The sequence below is a fragment of the Filicampus tigris genome, chromosome 8 (genome assembly GCF_054856515.1).
Source record: "Filicampus tigris isolate MCC_2025a chromosome 8, RoL_Ftig_1.0, whole genome shotgun sequence".
Taxonomy (NCBI): domain Eukaryota; kingdom Metazoa; phylum Chordata; class Actinopteri; order Syngnathiformes; family Syngnathidae; genus Filicampus; species Filicampus tigris.
The window spans coordinates 5,383,625-5,402,433 of record NC_141224.1 but is presented as its reverse complement, the minus strand read 5'-3'; the positions used below and the strand labels follow the sequence as shown (position 1 = coordinate 5,402,433).

The window sequence follows — 18,809 nt, the reverse complement described above, 5'->3', positions numbered from 1 at the left end:
ACACGATTCGTATGTTTTGTGTGTATTTCAAGAGTAAACCTTGAAAAGTGGCATTGAACAGCTTGAAACCCGTTTAAAAAATAGTCCAAAATTAGTCCAAAAAATAAAAATAGACCGAACGTCCTTTATGTCTAAAAGATCGTAAATTGGGCCACTCACCCAAGGATAACACACATAGGGAAACAACACGACCAGTCAAGGGTTTAAATTCACTAGAATGCACCAGAAAGTGTTCACTGTCCAAACATTTTGACTGGAAGTGTGTGTTATAAACCTGTGGTCAAAATTCCACAAGAATGCTTATTATGCCAGTTAAAACCAAAGAAAGTTGAAAAGTAAAACACGCTGAGAACCGTAGAAACAAAGCATGCAAGTCAGAGAGAGGAGAGATGCTTTCTGAGCAAGCAAATAGAAGACCGAACATAGAAAGCTAAGCAGAGGACAGAAGGCGAGAAAAATACAATTAATCATGCAAAGGAAACAAGACAGATAAAAGGTCAAGCAAAACGGATGAAAAATATAAGGGTATAAAATACGGCAAGAGCATTGAAAGGGAGGGAAAAAAGCAGTTCAATCGTAACTATATATTTACTACATAGGAGAGAAGAAGCAATAATAGATAAAAAGTAAACTGTGTTGGATATCATAAAGCTGAGAAAATCAAAAAGCTAAAGTTTCCATATGAGGCTGGTTGACTGAAAGGGCACCCCTTTTCTTAAGCAATAGAAACCAAAAGAAAGCCACACAAGTGAATTTTGAGCGGGAAAATGAAATGAGTAATACAAGAAAGCCAGATGAAAAGAGTTTTATTTAGAGGTAAACATCACACACAGCGAGATCAGGAAGAAAAGCCAAAAGAGGTAGTTTGTTAGTAAGAAAAACAAATGAAACCCCAATCAAATCCAATCAACTCCACAACGGGCCAAAAAGTATCTCATAATGAAACTGGTGTCACACTTGTCTCCCACACACACACACGCACACACACTTAAATAAAGATTCAGCACATCGTCCAAACAACGTATGAAAATTGTTGTACAGTCTGACCCCTGACAAAAGGTCCAGATGCCACCCAGAGTGGCGTTCTAGCATCATGAGTCCTCCTTTAAAGTTCACTTGTAAAATACATAAATGATGCAATGCATGTGCTGAGCATGGAGAACAGTACAGTACACAATATTTACAACTTCAGTCCGCCCAGCCACTTTCTGCGTGCAGCATCAAGGTCACAGTAGGGTGGATCAGTAGGGAGTGAAGCGGTTGTATCCTCCTCGGTACAAACTGGCCTGCGAATGAAATTAAATGAATGGAAATGCAATTAATCTGTTCTAGCCACACACACACACACAAAAAAAAAATGCAAAGAAAAACAGCATGCAAAATGTATAATGAATACAATAATTTCTTATTCGATCCCTTAACACTACAACAATAAAGATATGAATTACAGGCATAACATGTGACTCTTTTACAATACTTTTTGTCCTTTAGTATTTGTGTAACTTTACAAAAGAGAGAAAAGTCAGTAAAATTGCCCGATTTATCGAGGGGAAGATTAACTGAATGTCATTCATTATATTTGACTTATCTTGTAATGTGTTAATATGTAAAAAAAATTTAAAAAATGCTGATTTTAAATGAGCTAATATCGTCCGATTATATTGGCTGGTCCATTATACAGTCAAAGCTAGTTTCATTAGCCCATTGTTAGTTAGCATTAAGACAGCAGAATTTTGTTATTAAGTTAAGTGTTTTGGTTAAATGCAAAGTGTCTTTGTTTGATGTTTACACTTCAGTTGGGAATGGCAATGAACAGCTTGGGCTCTTTTGTTGAACTGATCACTACCTTCTACTTGTTGTGAAATTCACAACAATTTTTTTTTTTTTTTGCTCGCAACTCAATATGCAGTTTAAGCTCATAAATATAAAGTGCCGGTACTTTTTCCACTTCTGGAGGCGAGAGCAGCACCCCGGCATTGCGTGTGTGAACTCACCACGGTGCCAACGCCATAAGTGGTTGTCGGTCCCACCGAGTGATGGTAGGGGTCCGCAGCTGTGGCGTACACACGGCCATATCTGGTGACGTCGTCATCAATATATAAATATTCAATTGCCATCAATGGGAGTTCTAGGTCAAGATATGTTCTCTGACACGTCTGCCTTACCCGTCACTGTATGTTGCAGCAGCAGCTGCCGATGCTGTCTGGGCCACCCTGTATGCGGCAGGATAACCTCCCTGCATGGGAATACATCACGTTACCGCTGACCAATGGCACGACGACCAACCGACACCGACCGAGTAGGTATAGCCGACTTACATAGACTTCTGCTCCGTAGAGACCATCCTGATACACCACCCTGATTATGAAATGTGAAAAAAAATATGCAATTGTTACAGCTCAGCTCATCTTAGTAAAGTGTAGAGGGCATTATTTACGGGATAACCTATATTTACTACACATTCAAACAGCACTACAAAATGGCAAACTCAACCACATAGTGGATAGGAAGTGATTCTGAACTATTTACACTATTTACATAGCTGACGTTGAGAAACACAATCCAGATATTAGTTTACAACCCGTACCGGACAGATCGGTCATAAACTCGCAAGGGCTTTACCCGGGGTAGGCGGGCATAGCAGCGGGTGTTGCGGCGGAGCGGATGGTGTTGTAGACGGTCCGGCCTCGACCCCTCAGCGCAGAGCCCCGGTAGGCCAGTGCGGGCGCCGCCACCGGGTACGGGAAACCGGCCACTTCACAACCAAAGCAGGCAAATGGATTACAAACCGGTCACTCGTCGGCGTGATTTATCGGTGTTGCGTTTACTGACCTGTGTAGAGTTCTGGTGCGTACATGGCCCCCATGACAGGGTTGATCTTCCAGCCAGAAGCTTACACAGACGAGGACAAATAATTCACAACTGAGAAATAACAGCAATCGTTTGATGAAGTTGTGTCTTACTTGAAAGGTCACTATTCACAAGCGGCGTTTGGGGCTTTTTGGTAACGACCCTTGCAGTGGCATTATTAACCTGAAAATATACAAAATGTAACACGTGACCAAAACAAAAAAAAAACCACAAAAAAAACTGTAATACAGTATTCTTGACTTGTGTCGATGGAAAGCGATGTGCGCGTCTCACCTCAATCTTCCTCCCTTCCACGATGGTCCCGTTCAGTTTCTCCCGTGCTCGGTCTGCCTCGGCTGCGCTCTCGAAGGTAACGAAGCCGAATCCCTGCATGAATGTATGCGGCATGTGTGAGTTTTGATAATATCTTCACATTTTGATCAAGTGCAAAGTCTGCGACGCTTACCTTTGACCCCCTTTCATTGAAGATAATCTCTACATCCAAGATCTTTCCAAATTGCTAGAAAAGAGATTTGACCTTTGTATGAGAATGTACTTTCTCAATTCTTTTTTTTTTGGGGGGGGGGGGGGGGATCTTATCACACTTGAAACTGAAGTCAAGCATTTGTGATAACTGGTGATGAGTCTTTTGGAATTTTGGCCCGCTCTTCTTTGCAGAATTGTTTTAACTTACTTATCTTGAAGAGTTTTTGACCATGGGTCATATCCCAAAATCTCCATTAGATTTCAATCTTGACTTTTACTTGGCCGGTACCTTGTATTTTTTTAGGCATTTAGCGGTGGACTCGCTGTTATCTTTCGGGTTTGTGTGCAGCATTTTTTTTTTTTTTTTTGGTAGGAGGCAGAATTCAACGTCCCATTCCTCAAAAGAAGTCATCCAGGTCCTGAAATAGCATCGCAGCCCCAGACCATCACGTGTTATTTTTACGCTAGCTGTAAAAGGGCACGTCTCAAGAACATTTCTCTAAAAGTGTTAGGGATCACCCAGAGTTTTTTTTCTTTTTCTTTTTGTCAGTAGTGATTTTCATCTTGAAGAGCCGAAACATTTACGTATGATAAAAGAAAAATACAAAATCAGGAAGCGGGCAAATCGTTTTTCACGACACTGTATACGTATCTAGAGGTCCATACCCCAAACATCTGCCGAAGGTCCGGGTCACGGAAGCGAAACGGGATGTTTGACACGTGAAGGCGTTTGGGCTGGGCTTTACCAGACCCCTCGTCATCACTTCCGCTCCCCCCGCCTCCGCCGGATATCACAGACGTGCCCAGAGCTTGCGGGTCCGTGGTCACAGGGGCCAAAGCGTCCTCCTAGCGGCCATTGACGGATGACCGACCAAAGGAAAAAAAAAAAGAAAGAAAAACAGGTGGAAAGAGAGAGAGCAATTGTGAGAGGAAGTGCAAGGACGGATGAGGTTGGTGGACATCTGATCACTTCCTGGTTGTGTACAAAGCATCGCATAACATTAGACAAGACATTGCCACCAGGTCAGGTGATCCAAACCAAAGAGCATTCCGCAACCAGTGATTCCTCTCAGGCAAATGTGAGGAGGTGTGAAAGTATTGGGGGGGGCGGGGGGGGGGGGGGGGTCCAAGACATGCCTGTACAACAACAACAAAGTACAACAACTAACTATACTGCTAATAAACTGCAAATTGGCCTGTTTTCAATTGAGCTAATACCATCATCAAATTTTGCCGCCATGCTCTACTGATACACAATGACAAAAAAAACGTAAGCCTTTCAAAATTTTGCATGATCCATCTGGTGGTTTGAATCGGGTGGCAATTGAACAAAATTTGTAAGGCAAATCCATTTTTCAAGGATGGACAAAAAGACAAAAAGCTTTTTGTGGCTCTTTTCGTGAAAGATTTACCTAACAAATTCCATGTTGCTCAGTCAAACTGTCTTGGGGCTGAATTTTCAGAAAATCTCGTGAGGACTTTTGATCACCCTTTGACTTTGTGGAGCTTAGTTATTATTATGCTTGTGGGTTTTATGCTGAGTCATTTAACTTTGCCGCACACACAATAATGAAAAACGAATGTTTGCAATTTAGCGCCATGCATCTGTCCGGTATCCATGGTTAAAATTTGCTAACAATAAGACAACATTTCTAGGATGACTCCATTTATGAAGCACCCCCAGAAATGCCAAAATGATCCTAAAGTGAAAATCGAACCACTATTGCGCCAAAATGGGTACTTCAGACTAATATGGCAGAGTTCCTTTTTCTTTTCTTGACTTTTTGAGACTTTCTTGGGCTTGGACTTGATATACACGCCAACTAAATTTACTCTTCCTAAGTCACACTGGCTTTGGGGGCCGAATTCTTTTTAAAACTCCGTTGGGTACTTACTACCAAGCCAAAATGGCCACTTGAAACCAAAATAGCAGGCTTCCCGTCTTTTCAGGCTTTTGTTAATGGGACTTTTTTGTGGGTCTGTACATAATATACTTGTCAACCAAATTTCATGTTGCTAAGTGAAAACTGGCCTCGGGGACTGAATTCTTTTTTAAATTTGTGGGGCGTTAGCTAGCTAAAATGCTCACTTTAATCCAATGCAGGAGGCTTTTTTGTGGGTCTACCTGTAATAGACATGCCTACCAAATCCCCTGACAATTCGGGGGGGGCGGGGATTTTGATCAAACTGACACGGGGGAGCTTCGTTATTATATTTTGGTGTTTCCTCACCACTTATCAAACTTTGCCGCCGTGCCACTGACGAGAACGCCAAATGGGATGCTTCCCTTCTGTCTAGCGTACGCGGTGACCTATTTGACCTCGGATTAATAAATAAAAACAAACAAGGGGGCCCTAATACATCTTACCACGCTACCCAAGCAGCTGTAACAAAGTGAAACACACAACTGCAGCAACGCTGGGAAAACCCATCTGCTTTGAACTGTCCCATGCACAACAATACCAGAAGTAATGAGCCGGAAAAGAAAGGAAAAAGAATCATTCGCTGTCTCACAATGCACCACGATGCGAGTGTGCGCTCAATATGGAGTGTGTGCATCAATGTGTTGGGGAAACCAGCGTGTTAAATCGTTTCCATGAAGACAAAAAAGTGAATGAGTTCAAACTTGCGCAGGGAGGGAGGGAGGGAGGGGTGCAAATAAATACATGGGAAATGTATATGCACAAGAGGGTATTATTAGCTTTCCAGTGAGGCCTGAATGTAGCACAGGAGAAACGAAGCGGCAGAAAGCTTGGAAGAACAACAACAAAAAAGAGACACAAAGAAAAAAAAAAAAAAAAAAAAAAGAGCACAAACTAATCGTTCCAAACGGGTCAGTCTGAGGTCAAGGTGCTGCTTTTCTGCCAAGGGTTAAAGGGAAAGTGTCATCATTAATATGCTTGGGGTGGAGAGGAGTTGAGGTGAGGGCACACGCACGCACGCACACATTGTCCCTCACACACGCACATCAAGTTGCATTGATTTTGACATTTTTAGTTCTAAAATTGGTGACCATAATTCAAATGTTACAGTAATCACCCGCTATTATACTGTGTGTAATTATGATATAATCATGTGCAATAATAGCAAAACCGCAATTAATTGACCAAAAATGTTCAAATTGCCTATAATTGCTTAAACTGTAAGCAGACCACAAAATGATTATCCCAAACAGTTTATTAACATTTCAAACCAATTTTACATTACCCTTTTGAATGATTTGGTTTGCAGATGATTTCATTTCCCAAAAATCAGGTTAAACTTTGCTCCTGACTGACATATAAAGCTTGTCTTTCAGCATTTCAATATACTTCCTTGACACCAACTACTGGAGTACGTTCCTAATTTGGTGTTCGTCTTGCGCACAAATTATGCGAATAGGTGAGCTTTTCAGAAAATTGCTAGGGATCTGCAGCCATATTTTTTTTAAGAATATGTTCTATTCAAGCCCACTAGTTGAAACAGGACATTCTGATAAATATTGCGTTTGTGGAATAAGAGTTAATCCCCCCGTTTATAGCCATCTCTGGGGGCGGCTGACCTGTTTTCTGAAGCCGAGCCGTGATTGGTCGTTACCTGAGCCCTGAGCAGTTGTGATGTCATTTTCAGTCGACAGAAGTGACAAAAAGTAAAATATTAGTTGAAATAAACATGTTGATATACAGTATACACTTATATTCTAATTTTATTAAGTAATTGTTATCGCAAATTAAATTTCAACCAATACCATTCAAATTTAGCAAAACAATTTTTATAATTATTAGAATTCAATATTTTGCAAATTTTCCAAACACAAAAACTTGTCCCACTGCCTGTTTTAAGAATCAAATATGGTCCTTGAGCACAAAGGTTTTTACATCCCTTGGCCACTGTGTGGCGCTACACACACACACACATGCACAGACAAACACACACCAACAAACACACACACGCGCACACACACGCCACAGTGGTGAGGCAAAGGTGGGGGAGCGGAGGGTTGAGCTGGTTTGGTGGTGTCATGTCACGATGCAGAATAGCGTTCTGGACCTGTGTTGTGATATTTCAGAGTGGGAGAGAGGGTGGGGGGGGGTCATCTGGTCTGCCTCCCCCTTTCGCCCCCTCCCCCCTTTCCGTGGCGCCGCCTCAACTTTCTCCCAGCATGGAGCCTTGTGTGTCTGGGGCGGGGCCGGGGGGGTGAGGGGCTGTATAGTCATCAAATATACGGGGGGGCCACACAAAAGACCATTTAGCAGAAGAAAGAGAAGCAGACATCATTGAGCCCAGAGAGAAGAATATGGTATATGTCTTCCCTGAGCTAACAGGTGCTGCATTCCACAACAAGTGTGACCTTTCAGCTCTCTTGGTCAGACGGTGCGTTCAAGACCGCTTGGAAATCGGAAATATCATGTTTGAAACTTTGCGGCTGCTTGTCAACAGACCTACTTTGTTGGTAATCAGGACAAAATAGGGCAGCATATAGTGGTTAGCTTGTCTGTCTCACAGTTAGAAGGTCCTGGGTTTGAATCTTGGCGATCCAGTCTAGGGTTTTTCTTTGTTCTTTTGTTTGCTAGTTTTTCTTTATTTTTGCTTTGTAAATGCTTCATTTTGCTTTGGTTCTTCATGGTTTTAGTCTTAGTTTTTTTTTTTAAATGTAATAAAAAGTCAACACAAAAATGCCATTAAAAATAACGACAGAACAGCCACTACCGATATTAGAAAAAAGTGTATATATGAATCAGAATAAAATGTAATTTAATCAAAAAGGTTTAGTATGAAATTAATTGATGAAAAAAATGATGGAAAAAATGTAGTTTCAGTCAGTTATCTTTTTTTTTTTTTTTTTAATAGTACTACAGTATAAGATGTCATTGAGCCACAGTCGGTACTTTATATTACTATTTCCTTTCTGTACAAGTAAACAAGATTATAACTTGTTATACATATCTGCTATGTTTTTGTTTATATTTGAGACTCGAAACACCTGAAACATTTGGAAGTCAGGCGTCAGAAGCCCTGAGTGAAACATGATCAAATGACTGTCTATGTTGTATTTAACTTTTAGTACAGTAAGAAAATGGATGGATGGATTGACATTTACGTTTCATTTTTTACAAACTGTTTGCTTTTAAACTTTGAGGTACATTTTTGTGTGCAATACTTTATAGTAGAATCATGATTTTATTTTCCTATATTCAAGCAGCACATTAATGTTGAAACTGCGCATAATGTTACAGTGGCTTACAGTAATATTAAAAATACTCAACTCTATTCTAAACTACTGCTGCTCATGATGAGGTACTTGCTGTAAAAAGTTTGAAAACCACTCCTCTTAAGAGTGACGTATCATATTTCCCAGCAGTCTTAAACACACCCTTAGACACAGCTCAGTTGAATTCATTATTCTGAGTCATTTATGTGGGCACACTGTTGACATGTTACCACATGATATTTGAGTCATTTCATTCATGAGATCCAATACAGGAGCTGTATCAAAAAATCTGCCTTTGCTAGGATCATAATGTCTGGAATGACACATTCATTCAACAATACAGTTTGTTTATTATAGTGCTTGTAGTTTACGGTATGCAGGCACTCTTGTGTTGGATCTCTTGGTGAAAACTGTACATCGCTAAAACGTGGATACAAATACAGTATAAGGTCATTTGCAGAAATTGACTGATGCAGGAATGTGCAGTAACGCAGCTAAAGAAATGGCAGTGAAGCCATGGAGCTTTGTGGAATTTCTGCATTGTTTCTCAACAACCACTTACCAAAAGAGTCCAAAAATAATTCTTATGTATTCTAAATATCAAATATGAATACTTGCATTATACACGTTTTAATGACTGACTGGTCCAACTACAGTTTTTCTCAGTTGCTTTGGCACATTTCTCAGATCGGAATCGGAATTATTTATCAATTTTACATACGCGTTAAATTACTTATATTTCAATTTCTTTGAGTGACATCTGTCCAATTTGAAAATGAAATGTGGCTTGAGCACAAAATATCCCCGGTTTAGATGGTCACTGAGTAGAAGTCGATCATTTCGCTGATAACGGCTTGAACGGTCCCGTTATAGTTTTCCAGAATCCGGTAGCGCTTTTGGAACAGTGGGCTTCGGAGGTTCCTTTGTACAAAACGTAGACGCCACAGTGTTACGTCACCAATTACGAGTCATTTTGTCATTTTCGCTACATTTCTAAATGAAGGCGACAGGTGGAGATCACGTCTTTCCCACGGTAGTATGAAAAGATCTTCACACAATATCGACACACACTTGCACCACTTTAATCTATGAAAGCTAATCTGGTTTATTGCCTGTTTAAAAAGAGCCCCGGCGAAAACGGAGGTCCATTTTCAACAACACTCTCAGCTGTCCCCCTTACTGTCATTGATATGGTGTTGCCGTAAAAGGATCGTAAAAGAGGAAGGGGGGCACCTAAAGTATAAGGTGGGCCGCTATCATCGACTCAATAACCCACATAATTGGAAGCTATGGAAAGCTGTTTGAGCATTTTTATTCCATATCCTTGATCTTAAAGCGGAAGTCAACGCAAACATATTTTTTCAAGAATATGTTCTATGCAAAACCACTAGTTTGAACAGGGCATTCTGATAAATATTGCGTTTGTGGAATAAGTGTTGATGCACTCGTTTTTAGCCATCTGCGGGGGCGGCCATTTTGTCCTCTGTCGACTGAAAATGACATCACAACTGCTCACAACGACCAATCACGGCTCAGATTCAGGAAACAGGTCATTCGCGATTGGTTGTTGTGAGCAGTTGTGATGTCATTTTCAGTCAACAGAAGACAAAATGGCCGCCCCCAGAGATGGCTAAAAACGAGTGCATTTTGCTGCTTAATTCATATTCCACAAACGCAAAATTAATCATTTGGGTTGACTTCCGCTTTAAGTTCCATGCACCAGTATGCTTACTCCTCACTAGCAAGACAATTCAGTACACTAGTAGTAATGTGTTTTTTCCACCCTTGCCTTCCATTACTGGATGGCATTCTGCACATGGGTAGGACAACTTTCAATGGCTTTAAATGATATTATTATGATCTGGCTTTCATTTCTTGCGGTTCTTACCGCGTTGGTGGACGCCAAAGGCTCAGCGCCCTCCAGCTGAGGGCCCTGGTAGACCCTCAGCTGGGCGTGCTCGGGGTATTCGGAACTGGGGTGCGCCGAGCTAAAATCCAGAGTTGGCAGCCTGCCCGCCGACGTCGCTGGACCTTGACCCGGGGCCGGGTAGGAGGGGGGCGCGGCAAACACCTGGGGCAGGGCGGGGTCGGCGCCGCCCGGGCCCGCCTCCTGGGTGGGGCCCCCCTGGAAACAAGGGGAGGACGGTGGCATTTTATTAGGATGGACACACACAGATAGATGGATAGATAGATAGATAGATAGATAGATAGATAGATAGATAGATAGATAGATAGATAGATAGATAGATAGTGCAAATCAATACAGTTCCAAATGTAAACTTTGAATACAACACAATAAAATATGACACCTGTACTTCTATTTTTTAAGTATTTTTTTTTCCAAGCAATGCAAAGCAGTAATGGAATGCTATAATTCTTTTTTTCAAGAGAGAAAAAATCAATACGGCCCTACAGATGATAAACCTATTAAGTGACGAGCTTCGATTTACGTTGAAACGAAATTAGATGCAAACGCTCAGCGGCAATTTTGATGATTAGAGTCCACTTGATGCAAATCTAATTGCTAAGTTGACACTTTCTCAATCTTTTGGAGCATTTCATTGCTTAAGATATTTTGTGGCCAAGTGAAGACCACTCATGACTAAAAAAAATGGTGAAATTTTGTCAATTTTTCAGGTGCAAACATGAGTCAAAGGTTTGTCAAAACCCTGTTCAAATCTTGTCTTAGAGAATCACAAAGTTAACAATAAAAAAAAAAAAAAAACAGAAAACAGAATGATCATCTGCAATTTTTGGGGTCAAATTTAAACAATAGCAACACAGTGAAAACATTGTCTTACCCCTTCAGCACACCCCGGGATCTCTGAGTCCCTCAACATCAACTGCTGCATGTTTTAATGGCGGCCCACCACCCGCCCACCGCGCCATAAGTGCGAGCCCTCCACCAATCCCATCAAATGATCACCACAACTACAAGGGGCGGAGAAGGGGGCCGAGGGGGACTGCCACACCACCTGTGCTCATTTGTGACTGTCAATCACTGCTTTCTATGTTTCAATTCATATACTTGCACGTGCTTCATTTTGATGAACGAGGTCACAGGGGTTATAGAAAGTGTCAAATGAAGGAAGTAAAAGTAGAAAGTCATCAGAAAAATACTCAAGTAAAGTACAGATACCTTAAAAAAAAAAAATACAGTACAGCCCTGTAATCATCACCATCGCCGAATTCGACACCACTGCAATCTCCAAGCACAATAATAAACTATTATTGACAGTTTCAAGTCAAAAGTCAGCATTATTATCTTTTTTTTCTGGCAGGCCCCTCCTGACACAAAGATGATACTGTACTGTGAGATATGACACCCTACTTTGCTTGATTCCCACCGACTGGAGTCAGCAGTTGCACAGACATGTTGTCCACCCCCCTCGTCCCTTGTCTGTCTTGTTCTCCTCTCGTAGCACCTCAGCTGTCAGCTCAGGGTTCGTAGGTCAACGGCTCGGGGGCCAGGTGCCTGCCGGGGCAGCTGTCGCGACATTTCCACGCACCCGACGCCGACTGCAGATGTGGCAAGCGACATGCTCAAATACGAGAGGCCGATAGGGACATGATTCACGATGGCCAAGGTTATTATAGTTAACGGAAACGAACAATATAACTAAAACGGAAAGATCATTTTTCGTTAACGAAATAAGATCAAACGGAATGCTTTTTAAAAAACTACATTTTATAATTATATTTATGTTTTTTATATGTTTTTTTATTTATTTATTTATTTATTTTAATTATAATTATATAATTAATTTCATACATGAACTTTTGGGTCTATATATATATATATATATATATATATATACATATGTATATAACATAGAACAAAAACTAATAAAATGACACATTTAAAAAAATAAAATCATTAATTAACGCTGCTCTTTAAACTACTTAAATATAACTCAATTTTAAAACCAAATGTCAAAACAAAATAAAAGCAAACTAGAATGACAAATGCCAAACTACTATATCCATGCCTCTCTCACACATTATTGAAATGCTCTTATACACTTTTTACTCACATACTGTACACAAATGAAACGCTCGAAAATGCAGTAGTGCAACACTGTTAGACAAACCACTGAAACACTTTCACTCATACAACTGGATTTTATTTGCTTATATCCACAAATGAAATGCTCTCTCACACACTACTAAAATCCTTTCACACGTCATACCGAAATGCGCTTGAATAATATACTGAAATATGCGTTTCATTAGTGTGTAAGAGTGTTTCACAAGCACCTGGAAGAGTATTTCTTGTGTGTGTGAGAGTATTTCAGTCGTGTATATGAGAGCGCTTCATTAGTGTATCTATCAGTCATTTATCTATAAAAATAAAAAAATCGAAAAAATAACAAAGCCAATATATCCACTCAGAGCCACAGTATTTACTATATTATTTATCAAACTGAAATTGAAAAATAATTATTTTAAATTGCTCAAGTTATATATTGAAGTCTAAAGTCCAAAATCCAATATATGGAAGAATATTCCAATTATCGGGCACCTGTTGTGGCCGTGTTGCGTTCACACCATCGTCGACATGATCGCGTGTAACATTGCATCAGTTTGGACGTTTTATACTGCGCTGTAGCATGCAGTACGTTCACGCCGGCTTCTTTGGCACTAGCCACGATATCGTGGACAGCGTCACCACAAGCGTTCTGTCAATATTATTTTCAGACTGTTGGTTGTACTACCGACATGCAGGCCCTCCGCCCGGCCTCTATTTTAAGAGGAGCTGATTGCAGAAAACCAGATAGGTGACAGAATCTCCTCCTGTGATTATCTGCTCAGGAGAGCGAGCCTAAAAATACAGCTGACAAGGTGGAGCCACGCCAGATGCATTGTAGCATTGATGGCATGTCAGGGACACGCACGTACACACGCACACACACACAGTTTTCCGATCAAAGGCCATTTCAGTTTTAAGCTACATACTAAATGTATAAAAAATGTGTTAAAGTCGCTTTCAAGTGAAAATAGAAATGTGTCCTGAATTTGACACACCACAGGAAAAATTGTTGTTAAGAACCCAGTCAAATTTGAATGATTAAAGAAAAAAAAAAATTGCCACATCTATAAAATGAAGTTTCAAAATGGTGGAAAATCAAGCTGTTGTCTACGCTTTCAAACACTGTCTGCTGAACGTGCTGAAACCAAGGCCCGCTCAACTGTCGATCAAATACCACTGCTGCAACCTGGATGCTACTTCGTCGACAAACCCACCGGCTCATCGTGCGATATTTTTCCAGAGATTGTCAACGAGGCGTTCTAACGTGCCCGCGCCAGAGCGAAGCCCCATTCCACACGCTGTCTGCCACATGAAACTTTTTTAAAAATCCAGAGCCTGTCCATATGTTGGCTGTCCTGTCAGACTGAAAAAAAAAAAACAATCCCTCAACCTTCAGCCCTTGATGTGTGCGCACTCACAGCTAACAACGAGGCGCTCTAAAGTGACCACACCAATGTGAAGCCCCAGTCCATATGCATGCACTCATGGCTGTGACAATGAGGCACTCTAAAACGGCCACGACTGCGCAACGCCCCTGTCCGCACGTTGTCTGCCACGTCTGACTTGAATAAAAACGTTCTCTTGCTCTTACGCCTTCTCTCGCCTGAACTCACAGCCGACAACAAAGCACTCCAAGGCAGCTACGCTACCGCATCATCCGAAGGGAAGATGCATTTTCGCGGTGTAGTCTTAGCTAGCTCGCTAACCACACATACTGTAGCAATTACATCGGAGAACCGCTGATGGGAACGAAGGCGTTCAAGTTCTTACTACTTTTTTTTAGCCACACTCAACATTTCAGGAAGCAGAAACGGTGAAAATGACTTAACACTGTAGTGGATCCCCACAACTGACTACCACACAGTTCTCAGACTTTGCACGTTTTGAGCTACTATCTTCAAACATGGACAACGTAATTATAAACAAATCGCTGAATTCCCTTTACAGGGTGTTTAAATGTTACGGTTCCTTTTTATAACAATTCCTCTGAGGTTTTTATTCGATTTTAGAATAGCGTGGCGGGCCATTCTTTGCTGGCTGGCTGTAGGTTCCCAATTGTTCCTTTTCTTGCTAGCATCACAGAGACCGGTGGACTCTAGATTAGGCACAGTACAGTATGTTGTCACTCTACTAAAGACTACCTTGTGCAGAACCACGTTTTCCTCAAGAAATGATCCAAAATATGTTAGGATAACTTCTAATTCAGATATTTGAACAACCGATAGTGGTACATTTTAAAGCATTAAGCAATAATGACCATGACTGTGATTGGTGAGTAGAGTCATAACTGTTTTTTTTTCATTAATTCTCATTTCCGACCGCTGCCTTCAAAAAAATATCTTCACACCTGACTGATTTGTTCCCTTTCCAACCAGTGTACCAGAAGCAACACACGAGCTTTACCTGTACTATGCTGGGGTAGCAGGTGGTAGTCTGCGGATAGACGGGCAGTCCATAAGGCTGGAGGATGACAGTGGGTGAGGACAGCATAGCCTCAAAAAGCCTCACGCGAGGAGAATGAGGATGAGTGGAGGACAAGGGGTCAAAAATGCAAAGTTGAACTCAGGAGAACAGACGGCGAGTCAGTCTGGAAAAGAAAGGAGAAATCCAAATGGAGGGAAAGATCCAAGAGGGGTTTGGTGAAGGAAGGCTTGAAGTTTGTGAACCCAAAATGTGGAGGTGAGTCAAACCCCACACACAAAACAAGCAGCGTCCTGTCCGGTCAAGACAGGATCTAGAGCAGTGAAAAGAGCTTTCTGTGTGTCCATGAGGCGATCATGCAGCCTGACGGACAGAAACACATGCTCGGGGCTCCCATTTCAGAGTATTATAAATAGTCCCTCATGTCCTTCCTTAGGAGTTTACCACCTTACCACCCTCGCTCGCTCTCACACACATTGGCGAGCGAGGTTTCTCACAACTTTTGGCATGTTTTTTGGTTTTATTATATATCAAATGAAATTTACACCCAACAAAGATCCAGTCGCGGAGGCTGCCGAACACCCTACTGGTTGTTTGACCTCTTGTGACGTAGTTAGTGTCCAGCCTCACATTTTCTATATGAATAGTGACTGGCAAAAACGTATTAAACTGAAAACTACTATTATGTATTAGGTAGATACAGTGGATACAAAAAGTCTACACACCTCACCCTTACATTTTTACAGCACATCAAAAGTCATAATAATGCAGTGCAAACTACGTAGTACAAACGAAAACAAAGAGCATTTTTAGGAGGGACTAGAATTAATTTCAGAAGTTTTAGAAGTCTCATATTATGGCAAGTAATAATCCAATCTAATAATGATACATCAATATGTGAACAGTTAGTGCAAATAGGAAGTATATTACTGAAAGTGTATTAGAAAACCCTAATATGTAAATGAATACGTCATACATCAAATGCATTTGTAATGTACATTTGTTACGGCGTTTGTAAGTGGATATCATTTTCCGGCAACAGGGGGCGACAAACCGAAAACCCCAATTTCCGTTCGGGCGGTAAATAGCATGTCGGGATATGTAGTGTTGAAAGCCATATAAAATGTTCAGGGTCGCCATTGACTTCCTCTTTACTACGCGAGCCTGAGTGAAGCAGGTATGGGAGGCCTTCCTCTGGAATTTCGTAGTCGACTTCAATCCGCTTAATTTAAAAGTTTAGGGTCCTTTAATGTCAAGTATAATTTTGAAGAATTCCCCCGCTTGACTATTTAAGTCATTTATAATCCTTAAGTTGGTGTTGTGTCGTTTTTTTTAAATGCTAAAGCCGATGCTAATGCTAACGAGTCTCATGGAGCAACGTGGTGTGGCGAATGTGCGGCCTACTCGCATTGGTATAAATTGCGCTTATATTTTAATCGAAATGTGAATTGTTTTAATATCTGACTGTCTCTCAATCTTAAATTCAAGCCAAATGGCAGCAGACACGCAGTCGCGGTTTACAATATTAACTTTGTGGCTCTGTGACACATTCTTACTAGATTGCATTCATTTTAATGATTCACTTTATGCAACAACTACCATAAGTCAGCTCCTGATCACATGGACTGTATTGTGCATGGATCGTATTAAAACACTTATGTGGCAAGTGTTGATTAATCAATTGTCTTTTGTGATACAGGCACTTGTAAGCAGCCATGCCCGTTGCCAGGAGCTGGGTCTGTCGCAAGACATATGTCACCCCCCGCCGCCCCTTCGAGAAGTCCCGTCTTGACCAGGAGTTGAAACTCATTGGTGTGTAAGGGCTAATTGCGATACAGTGTTACCTTGACATAAAATTGCTACATCTTAAGTATCTTTTGAATTACTACTTGTCTTGTCTACTTGTCTCGAGATTTGAGCATCCAATGTGTTGCTCCTTAAGTGAGGTGGGAAATAAATGGAGCATTTAAGTTATTTTAATGCCCTTGCTTGTGGGCAAGGGGAGTGGCAGTTGGCACTCCGCATTTTACTCAAAAGGGCTGTCAGCCAACATTTGGAGCTGACTTACATTTTTCATGGAAACCGCTTATTGGTGGTTTTTCCTGCTTAATTAAGAATTTCAGGATGTTAGGGTTTTTTTTCCCCAATATGTTTATAATAGGTGTTAATGTGGATTTTTGCTTTTCGTGGACAGGCCCAATCCCTCTACCCCCAGAAATAAAAAGTTTATTACAATACCTAATAGGTATTTTTGGATGGGCTGTAACATGGTAACCTAAAACTCACAAGGCAAGGTATCTCAGTATTTAGAACGTCAACCTGTTGGTTCATACAACACTCATGGACTGTGGTCTGCTGTCTCTTAGGCGAGTATGGCTTGAGGAACAAGCGTGAGGTGTGGAGGGTCAAGTTCACCCTTGCCAAGATTCGTAAAGCTGCCAGAGAGCTGCTCACTCTGGATGAGAAGGAACCAAAGCGTCTGTTTGAAGGTATTCATCAAACTTGTGGTAAAAGCCACTTTGACGTTTGAGCCAGTGATTTCAATATTTCATTCTCTATTGTCTGAATTTCCAGTGTGGTCGCGAATTCCTCGTCAATGAGGCTTTGTGCTCCCCTGGATGATAGAACTTGTTTTTTTTTTGTGGGGAGACTAAAAAGCTTTTGTCACATGTAGGTAATGCCTTGCTCAGGCGTCTGGTGCGTATCGGCGTGTTGGACGAGGCCAAGATGAAGCTTGATTACATCCTGGGTCTGAAGGTTGAGGATTTCTTGGAGAGGAGGCTGCAGACTCAGGTCTTCAAGCTCGGACTCGCCAAGAGCATCCACCACGCCCGTGTGCTTATCCGCCAGAGGCACATCCGGTACGTTGATGACAAGACCAAATCGACCCGTTGGAGAAAGGGCAACGAGTCTTACGAGATGCCCGATGCTTCCTCTTCCATCAGAGGACCGGCGACTTTTAACACACTCCGCTGAGATGGGTTAAATAAATCATCAAGGTCAATTCGGCATCGAAGCCGTATACCTTGTCAATAAAGCATTGCTCAGAGCCAATCCTGCCAACGAGCACTCGGACTGACGCCGGGGGCTGTTTAGGTAAGGTATGGGTTGCACCTCGGGCAATGGTAGCAGTCGCCACTGGCAACTCTCCAGGCTGATGATTAAGATGTTAAATGTGCAGATTTTCTGTGGTGTCAAGAATTCCTCGTCAATGAAGCCTGTGTAAAACTGCACTACTTGCACGAAGTTTGTAATATTTGAGGTGAAATATCAGGATTCACTGGAACTTAATTTGATCTCTTAACTTTTAAATGCACATGTCCACCTTTTTGTGTTCAAAAGTTTGAGGTTAAATTAAGTTAACCTGTAAAGATAGTGTTTTCTATGTTCATCTTTATTTCACCTGAATCGCAAACTTTCTGAGTAGTGTAGATCTCTCTTACCCACGTACGCAAGAAGTCCTCAAATATGAGTTTCAAGTAATCGTCCTATTCTAAAGTTTGCCCGTCAATCTCTCTGCAGTGTGCGCAAGCAGGTGGTGAACATCCCCTCCTTCGTGGTGCGCCTGGACAGCCAGAAGCACATCGACTTCTCCCTCAGGTCCCCGTACGGCGGCGGACGTCCAGGCCGCGTCAAGAGAAAGAACTCCAAGAAGGGCCAGGGAGGAGCTGGCGGAGCTGATGATGAGGAGGAGGATTAAAAAGGATGTCAAATCTACTTCTATTCTGTCATTTTTCAATAAATGATTGGTTTGACCAACAAACTGAGTTGACTTGTTGGGTGTTTTTGTTTTTTCAATTGATAATAGTACTGGGGCAATCTGACATTAGA

At 41.5% G+C, this 18,809-nt stretch overlaps 2 protein-coding genes across 2 annotated transcripts; one reads left to right on the top strand and one right to left on the bottom strand.

The window, feature by feature from the left end:
- Positions 1-1,214: 1,214 nt before the first annotated feature.
- Positions 1,215-15,196, bottom strand: rbfox1l (RNA binding fox-1 homolog 1, like). The gene is made up of 12 exons (XM_086037405.1): positions 14,961-15,196; positions 10,416-10,652; positions 4,003-4,182; positions 3,317-3,370; positions 3,145-3,237; positions 2,964-3,033; positions 2,833-2,892; positions 2,623-2,755; positions 2,319-2,358; positions 2,166-2,236; positions 1,995-2,076; positions 1,215-1,286 (listed from the first exon to the last, which is right to left on the bottom strand). The coding sequence occupies exons 1-12, from the start codon at positions 15,045-15,047 to the stop codon at positions 1,242-1,244; spliced, it is 1,152 nt and encodes a 383-aa protein (XP_085893531.1). The 5' UTR covers positions 15,048-15,196; the 3' UTR covers positions 1,215-1,241.
- Positions 15,197-16,098: 902 nt separating this feature from the next.
- On the top strand, positions 16,099-18,745 carry rps9 (ribosomal protein S9). The gene is made up of 5 exons (XM_086037406.1): positions 16,099-16,155; positions 16,678-16,790; positions 17,345-17,467; positions 17,653-17,839; positions 18,501-18,745. The coding sequence occupies exons 2-5, from the start codon at positions 16,694-16,696 to the stop codon at positions 18,676-18,678; spliced, it is 585 nt and encodes a 194-aa protein (XP_085893532.1). The 5' UTR covers positions 16,099-16,155; positions 16,678-16,693; the 3' UTR covers positions 18,679-18,745.
- The last annotated feature ends 64 nt before the right edge of the window (positions 18,746-18,809 follow it).

Coding starts and splice junctions, on each gene's coding strand:
- rbfox1l (XM_086037405.1), bottom strand. CDS start 15,047: ATGCTGTCCTCACCCACTGTCATCCTCCAGCCTTATGGACTGCCCGTC. Junction 2,237..2,318: donor TCTACGGAGCAGAAGTCTAT/GTAAGTCGGCTA, acceptor ATTCCCATGCAG/GGAGGTTATCCTGCCGCATA. Junction 1,287..1,994: donor CTTATGGCGTTGGCACCGTG/GTGAGTTCACAC, acceptor TTTCATTCGCAG/GCCAGTTTGTACCGAGGAGG.
- rps9 (XM_086037406.1), top strand. CDS start 16,694: ATGCCCGTTGCCAGGAGCTGGGTCTGTCGCAAGACATATGTCACCCCC. Junction 17,468..17,652: donor ACCAAAGCGTCTGTTTGAAG/GTATTCATCAAA, acceptor TGTCACATGTAG/GTAATGCCTTGCTCAGGCGT. Junction 17,840..18,500: donor ATCCGCCAGAGGCACATCCG/GTACGTTGATGA, acceptor ATCTCTCTGCAG/TGTGCGCAAGCAGGTGGTGA.